The following is an 8,296-nucleotide window of genomic DNA, read 5'->3' as shown; positions in this document are numbered from 1 at the left end:
TATATATACGTGTTTAACTTAGATTCTATTCAGTAGTTTCGGATTTTTAGCTATGTTCCATCAACCAAACATTTTGATTTACGGTAGTTAGATAAAATTGACACACACACACACAAAAAAAAAACAAGAAACTGATCAAAATATGAAAATGTAAGCACAATGTAACTAAAATTCGTTTATACGTCTAAAACAAGCAATAGATACTAAAATACAACTTGTTCGTTATCAAATGTTTTTTTTGCATAAGAGATATATGCAACTATTTAATTAACTCAATCTTTTTCACTAGAATGAATTAAGGATATTGAAAAACAGCTAGGTACGTAGTCAGGGTTGTTTGACAAATTGAATTCCGTTAAAATTATTGACCACGTGTATGGTCATAAACAAATTATGAATTCATGATTCGATCAATATTACGACCTACTACATATGATATGATGTTGTAATTAACCACATTCTCTTGCTTTTTATCTCATTAAAATTTATTTATTTTAATTCATTATTTTATACCACCACTATTTTCCACGTTCTATGGATGATCATAGTGGAGCCACGCATGAACATGGCAAAAATAGAAATATGCACATGGCAATATATATACACTATCTACGTATGTGTCAATCAGGGCAATCCAACTTTGTTGTGGTATAAACTCTAAGCTCGAACAGATCCGAAGATATTCTTTCGTTCTCTGACCTGATTAATGATCACGAAGCTAAAATTGATTATCTTTTATTTTTGTTTATAAATTATTAGTTATCCTTAATCTGAAATCATTTTAACAAAAATTTTACTGAATTTAATCATAAAAATAGGCTTATGTATAAGCTAACACATATTTTCCAATGTCCATTATTATTTAATGGTGGAATTCGATGTTTAACGATATGATTCAAGTTATAAAAAAACCGAATTAAGTATCTATTTGTTTCTATAATAAAATTCTGAAATCCAACATCTCTAAACTATATACTGCATTATATAATAAACAGATCATATTTATTTGAATAGAGTAGCTAAGATTAGGCATACTAGTTCAAATGTTTGATGGACATCCGATCCAGTTAGTCCGGGCCTTCAATATTTGGGCTCAAATGGGCCGAAACTATATTGGGTCGTATATGAAAAGTTGAAATATCTCCAAACTGAATTTTGGATGGGAAAAAGCGGGAAGTCGAGAGAGTACCTTATTTCTAATTTTCTATAACGAGGGTAGGGCCCACCAAGACCATATAGCGTAAAGCAAAATCAAAATCAAACAATTAGGAAAAAAACATAATTTTCTCTTTTTTCGAAATTCGAACCGTAATTAGCCTTTTGTTTTTCTTGGAATCTAAAAGAAATAAAAGAGAGGAAAAAAAGGAGGAACAGTGAGCAAAATCGTGCGACTGGGAAAAATTTCGAATTTTTTTCTCTTCCGGCGAGGGATTCAAACTTCCGCCTCCAATTTCTCGCCGTGAATCTGAGTTTTTTTTTTCCGTAGCATTTCAATAGGAGCAGTCTTCATTCTCCGTCGTCTACACTATAGAGAGGTTTATCTACAAGCTTCTTCTTCTCCTTATGGCGTTTTAGGTTCGTATCGTTTTTTTTTTTTTTGGCCTTCGTCTCTGTGTTACAAAAGCGTTGTTGGCTTCTTAGGGTTTTTGACTGGATCTGCGTGATTTTGGTGGAATATAGAGCTGATTTTATGGGTTGATTTGGTCGACATTGTGGATATTTGCTAAGCGAGATGTTGAAATGTTTGAACAAACTTCATCATTGTTTACAATTTAAAGCAAATTTTGGCTGTTTATCTCTTTAATTGGGGAACTAGTCTTATCTGAAATTGAAAGCATTTGATAGGTATTTTACCATATGAGGATTTGGTGTAGAATGATGAAGTAAGGTCTTTCATGATTTAACCATGGATTAGGAATTAGGAAGTATATGTGAAACCAATTAACATTGATGCTAACTTTGTTGTTGGCTAATTGGTTCATTTGCTTTAGGGTCTTCTCGCTACTATAATTCTGGGAGTCGCGTAATCTCTGAGTTGAAATGAGCAGTCATCTGTCACAGGACGCCAATATGAATGGTGTCTATGTTCGATCAGATGTGTCTAGCATGCTGAGTTTTGACGGATCAGAAAGTCGCGAAAGTATGGATGACAGTAAGAAAGGTAACGTTATCTACTCCCTTGTTTGCTGTTTATCTTTTCGAACGCTAATATCCTCTCATTTCATCTAAAGATCGAAACAGTTATCTTTCAGAAATTGAGTTATGACAGGATTATTCGAATGATTAGCGAATATGGAAAAGTATAATTGATTATCTTGAATGAGTCGATTTCTCTTGCTTTACATGGTTTGTTATATTGCAACAGAGCCGTTGCAGAAATGAACCTTAAAAATCGCCTCTCATATTAGGTGTAGGGGAAATGGTTAGATGTTTTTTCTTCTCATTCTTTGTCTATTTCTTCTTAATTTTTCCCGCAGGTCATCAGAGTTTGGTTGAGTGGTTAAATGAGACACTTCCTTATCTGAAGTTACCATGGGAAGCTTCAGAGGACGAACTGAGAGCATGCTTGAGGGATGGAACTGTCTTGTGTAGCCTTTTAAATCAGCTTAGTCCTGGGTCAATGAGAATGGTACTTACGAATTTTCATGACCATTTCACTTACTTATCTGCTGCTAGACTAACCCCTTTTTTTTTTGTCAAACCCTCCTTTTTTTGACTAATCCTCTTTGGTTATTCTATAGGGAGGCAGCTTTGAGCCTGCCAGTGTAAAAATTGAGCGGTTTCTGACTGCTATGGATGAAATGGCCCTGCCTAGGTTCGAAGTTTCAGATATAGAACAGGTCTGTTATGTTTTCATGGATATTATTCTTCATTTCTGTGGAAAAAGTTGATTTCTTAAATATGGAAAGACATGCTGGTTTACATAGAATTATCCATGTCATATAGATGAAGTGGTTGTCGTATTGCCACTTTTCCTTTAATGAGTCGAACCAATTCTGTGTAGGCATATGTTTAGATTAAAATTAGCCTCGTTTTAAACACTTCTGGGTGCAACACTTTTCTGATCATGGTTTTTGTCTGACTTGCTATTTTGATGATAAGCTTGCATGATTTCTGCTCCCATATCTTTTCTTCTCTCTGTCCTCTTTTGTGTTTCTCTATTGAGTTATGAATCCTAATAAAAAGTAAAAACCAGGGGGATATGGTGCCAGTTTTACAGTCCCTGAAGGCGCTTAAAGCCAGTTTTTCCGATGGTAGTTATGATAAGAACTCACTAGCTGCGAGGAGGAGATGGAGCTTGCCAGAGGACCACTCAGATTCAAGAGGAGATGACCGCAACTTTACTGATGGATTCCAGTCGAAGGAAGGATCTGAGATTGATATGTCTGATGCTAAAATTTCGGATTTACTTAAATCCAACAGTTTACGAGTAAAGTTTTCTAACATAGTTTTAGTAAATTGTTTCCAACCTCTTAGCTATTGACTCTGTTTCTGATTCAAATGGCATTTCTTTGGCAGAATGCTCCTACTAGGTCACTGTTTGACATGCTGGATAAGCTTCTAGATGAGAGCATGACGAAGATGAATGGACATGTGTCTCATGTAAGCCAAAGACTGACCTACTCATAACACCCTTCTCTTGATTCATGTTTTCTGGGTTTGCCTAGATTTTAATTCCTTACTTCCTGGAATATCTCTTCTTATTCTCCATCATGTTTCTCATTGTTTTCTCGTGTGTTGTTCAGGCTATGGCATCTCTCTTGAGCGCACTTGTGCAAGTGATTGAACAAAGAATCTCAAATCAAGCTGATAACCTAAAGAATGTAAGATTACCTAAGGCCTTTCTTTCTTGATTTTTCTAGTAATGTATATCATCCTTCTGACTAAGTCATAACATATGCTTATGAAATTGGTGCAGCAAAATATACTCTTTAGGGTACGTGAAGAAAAATACAGGTCAAGAATAAAGGTCTTAGAATCCTTGGCAGCTGGGACAACAAAGGAAAACGAGGTACTATTGTCACTGGTTCCAGTGTTTCTCTTCACTTTATTTCTGTTTTGCTTACTGAATACTGATTGGTATTGTTATTTTCTTTGTTGTAGATCGTTACGAACTGTATGGAGCATATAAAGGTACTTGATATAATATACATCTCCTTCATCCATATTTTGCTTTTAGTTTTGTTCTTGCATCTGGAAATGTTGGGTTACAGTTGGCCCAAAAATTTTGTGCATATTACCTGTGGAACATAACCTCTAAACCAATCCTAGATTTCGATTATGGTTCAGTCTGAGAGATTTTATCAGAAAATTATTGTGTGCGCGCCTCAAACTTAATAACGCAACTTCATACATCATTTTTCATTTGGCTTGTTTATTAGATTTATTTAACATAGATATTTGTGGTTGTGCTCTGTAGCTTGAGAAAACCAGAATAGAAGAGAAAGAACGATCAGAAGAAAAAGATGTTGTGAGACTGAGAAAGGAAAAAGAGCGCAGTGATGCTGAGATTCGCCAGCTGAAGCAGGAACTCAAATTGGTGAAAGAGACACATGAAAACCAATGCTTGGAATTAGAAGCAAAAGCACAAAAAACTAGAGATGAGTTGGAGAAGAAGTTAAAAGATGCGGAGTTACATGTTGTAGATTCAAGTAGGAAGGTGAAAGAACTTGAGAAGTTGTGCCAATCTAAATCTCAAAGATGGGAGAAAAAAGAGTGCATCTACCAGAACTTCATAGACAACCATTCTGGAGCCTTGCAGGTTGGCTTTAAAGATAGTATTGTAAACATTGGTTACCTATGGTAGTTATTTAAATGATATAGAATCTGTGAATTATGCAGGAGTTGAGTGCTACTTCGTTGTCTATAAAACATGAAGTCGTAAGGACACAGAGGAAATACTTTGAGGATTTAAATTACTACGGTAAGATTCACTGCTGTCACTTACTGTCTATGATTGCTTGGCCTTAATGTTATTCATTTCAGAGTACATGGCTTCTTATTTATAATTTTTCTCCTAGGTTTGAAGCTCAAAGGAGTGGCTGATGCAGCAAAAAATTACCATGTTGTCCTTGAAGAAAATCGAAGACTGTACAATGAAGTGCAAGAATTGAAAGGTAAAACTCTTTTAGTCAATGTCATTTACTAATTTCTATGTATTGAACCATTCAAGAAATGACTTCAGTTCTTTCTCTTCCTATCTAGGAAATATCAGAGTCTATTGCCGGATTAGACCATTTCTTCCAGGGCAAAACAGTAGACAAACAACTATAGAATACATTGGTGAGACTGGTGAATTGGTGGTTGCGAATCCCTTTAAGCAAGGGAAAGATACGCATCGGTTATTTAAGTTCAACAAAGTTTTCGATCAAGCAGCAACACAAGGTTTAAACCTCTTTCCCTCTTATGTATTGTTAGCGTTTTCCTCTATAATATATGATATTCATATCCTGAATCTGTTATCTTATGTAGAGGAGGTTTTCTTAGATACTCGACCATTAATTCGATCCATTCTTGATGGCTATAATGTTTGTATATTTGCCTATGGTCAGACTGGTTCTGGAAAAACTTATACAATGGTAAATTACAAGCTTGATTTTGTTAACGATATGCTTTAACCAATGATTATAAGTTTTTCTAACAGTTTCTATTTTGCAAACACAGAGTGGGCCAAGCATCACTTCAAAAGAAGACTGGGGTGTCAATTATAGAGCTTTGAATGACTTGTTTCTCTTAACTCAGAGTAGACAAAACACTGTCATGTATGAAGTTGGTGTTCAAATGGTGGAGATATATAATGAGCAAGTTCGTGATATACTTTCTGATGGTGGTTCCAGTCGAAGATATCCTTTTCTAATCTAATATAGTGACTAAACATTTTTTGGAGTAGGTACACTCGTGCATTTATATTTGCGACCCCACAGAGAAATTGGTGTGGTTTAGTGCTATTAGGTTTTACTAATGTTCTGTGGTTGCGTTCAATACAAAATTTCCTTAACTTGCATACATTAGGGATTTGGAACACCGCCTTACCAAATGGGCTAGCAGTCCCTGATGCAAGCATGCATTGTGTGAGATCAACAGAAGATGTTCTTGAACTGATGAATATTGGACTAATGAACAGAACCGTGGGTGCTACAGCTCTCAATGAAAGGAGCAGTAGATCACACTGGTTTGTATACTTCTTCCTGAACTTGTACTACCTTCCTTAATATGTTATTGTCTAATTTTAAGAAGACCATGTTGGCTATCATTTGCAGTGTTCTTTCTGTCCATGTACGAGGTGTCGACGTGGAAACCGATTCAATTTTGCGGGGCAGTTTGCATTTAGTTGACCTTGCTGGAAGTGAGAGGGTTGATCGCTCTGAGGCAACCGGAGAGAGGCTCAAGGAAGCTCAGCATATCAACAAATCATTGTCAGCACTTGGGGATGTCATATTTGCTTTAGCGCACAAGAACCCTCATGTTCCTTACAGAAACAGCAAATTGACTCAAGTCCTTCAAAGTTCTTTGGGTAAGTATCACTCTCTGAAGAAAATAGATTTGTTTATATGTATTGCATAAAATTGATGTTTGCTTTATGTTGTTGATTCCCTTAGCTATTCTCTCTTTTTTCTTAGGTGGACAGGCTAAAACTCTTATGTTTGTCCAAGTCAATCCTGATGGCGATTCTTATGCTGAGACAGTAAGCACTTTGAAATTCGCCGAAAGGGTTTCTGGTGTGGAGTTAGGTGCTGCCAAAAGTAGTAAAGAGGGTCGAGATGTAAGACAACTCATGGAACAGGTTTGTATTCTCTTTCTCTCTCTATCTCTCTCAAGATTTAATTTTGGCTATTGAAAGTTAAAGAGCACAAAGGTATTCGTATATTGATATTGCTTGATATAACAGGTATCGAACTTGAAGGATGTAATTGCTAAGAAAGATGAAGAGCTACAAAATTTTCAGAAGGTAAAAGGTAATAATGCAACATCCCTGAAACGTGGATTAAGCAATTTAAGGTTGGTGGGGCCTACATCACCTAGAAGACATTCTATTGGAGCGTCACCAAACGCTCGACGAGGAAAGGCCTCTGGTTTATTTGGAAGAGGAACCTCAGATGTTGACAACTGCTCTGAATATAGCAGCAAGCATTCGGATTCTGGTTCACAACAATCATCAGACGAACGTAAACATCAAAAAGATTATCACCAACCATCTAAATTTGCTGGTGCGGCGAAAGGAATCGATTTTGATGATGAAGATGTTGAACTCGTAGGTCTTGCAGATGCAGATTCTGAGGACAGATTGAGTGATATCTCTGATAGTTGTCTTTCAATGGGAACAGAAACTGATGGATCCATAAGCAGTGCAGTAGAGTTGACTCTATTCCCTGAAACTGCTAAGCCTCTTGAACTAATAGAACGACCTGAAGCACGCATGACTTCTGAGAAACTCGAGAAATCAGTGAAAATGGGGAAAACCGAGCCAAAAGACAGGTTAGTATTCTCGACTATCACACATTAAGAGAATAATCTGAAGGCATTTACAGATTCTTATGTTTGTTTTGTTTTCGGATTTTAAAAGCAGAACTAATATTCCATCGAAGATTCCAAAGCAGACCTTGAAACCACCAGGCCAAACCAGACCGTCTCGTCTGTCAATTGCCACTAGCTCCTCCTCTAAGGCTTTAACAGGTAATGGCTCTATACATCAACTCTTTGACTTGTGTCCTAAAAACCAAATCTGTCTGCCTCTAATTACACTCATAGCAGGCTCTAATCACAGCTTACTTAGATTTCTATGAAAGATCTCATATAAAGTAGATGCTTGTTTCTACTCAGTAGAAATCTCCCGTAGATCTTTAGTGCCAATTTGCTCATAAGCCATCTCTTGATTTGCCACAGGTGCTAAAAGGCCAACAATTAGCACTTCATCTTCAGCGAAACCACTCAATAGAAGGCGGTGAAGACACAAGATTCATCTCGAGGGCTGGAAGAAGAAGATTTGTGATGGATTTGATCTGATGTTGTTTGGTAGCTAATTGTGTAACTAAGCATATGATGTCCTTTTGTTCTTCTTTCTTAACATAATTCAAACAAACACCTTAACTAAGTTTTCATATGTCTTACTATTAACTTAACCCTGTCCACTTAACCTGTGAGGTTCTCTATGATTCTAAATTTCTAATCACCTAATGTTACGCACGAAAATCGTTGGATTATTGTAAATACAATTTTGCCTAATGAAGGTAATAATTTCAACAAGGAAGAATAGGGAAACTTGAGCAAACCAGAATTATGGATTAACTGGAACCAA

At 36.4% G+C, this 8,296-nt stretch overlaps 1 protein-coding gene across 5 annotated transcripts; it reads left to right on the top strand.

Moving 5' to 3' along the window:
- The first annotated feature begins 1,254 nt into the window (after positions 1 to 1,254).
- Positions 1,255 to 8,244, top strand: AT1G63640 (P-loop nucleoside triphosphate hydrolases superfamily protein with CH (Calponin Homology) domain-containing protein). Of its 5 annotated transcripts, none has more exons than NM_105041.4 (21): positions 1,255 to 1,575; positions 1,992 to 2,161; positions 2,478 to 2,629; positions 2,742 to 2,840; positions 3,197 to 3,430; positions 3,520 to 3,603; positions 3,747 to 3,824; positions 3,920 to 4,012; positions 4,105 to 4,134; positions 4,421 to 4,762; positions 4,843 to 4,924; positions 5,022 to 5,117; positions 5,206 to 5,385; positions 5,473 to 5,579; positions 5,665 to 5,843; positions 6,008 to 6,172; positions 6,261 to 6,514; positions 6,621 to 6,784; positions 6,890 to 7,476; positions 7,568 to 7,674; positions 7,885 to 8,244. In NM_105041.4, exons 2-21 carry the CDS (start codon positions 2,041 to 2,043, stop codon positions 7,944 to 7,946), a joined length of 3,216 nt encoding a protein of 1,071 aa, NP_176551.3. In that variant the 5' UTR covers positions 1,255 to 1,575; positions 1,992 to 2,040; the 3' UTR covers positions 7,947 to 8,244. The 5 variants fall into 5 exon arrangements, with proteins under 5 accessions (NP_176551.3, NP_001322192.1, NP_001322193.1 ...); NM_001334115.1 differs by having other exon boundaries at positions 1,279 to 1,575; positions 7,565 to 7,674; positions 7,885 to 8,235; NM_001334117.1 differs by having other exon boundaries at positions 1,282 to 1,575; positions 2,062 to 2,161; positions 7,885 to 8,113.
- Positions 8,245 to 8,296: the final 52 nt, after the last annotated feature.

Source organism: Arabidopsis thaliana (genome assembly GCF_000001735.4).
Source record: "Arabidopsis thaliana chromosome 1 sequence".
Taxonomy (NCBI): Eukaryota; Viridiplantae; Streptophyta; class Magnoliopsida; order Brassicales; family Brassicaceae; genus Arabidopsis; species Arabidopsis thaliana.
Note: the sequence above shows the minus strand (reverse complement) of the source record. Positions and strands in the feature narration are given on the sequence as shown.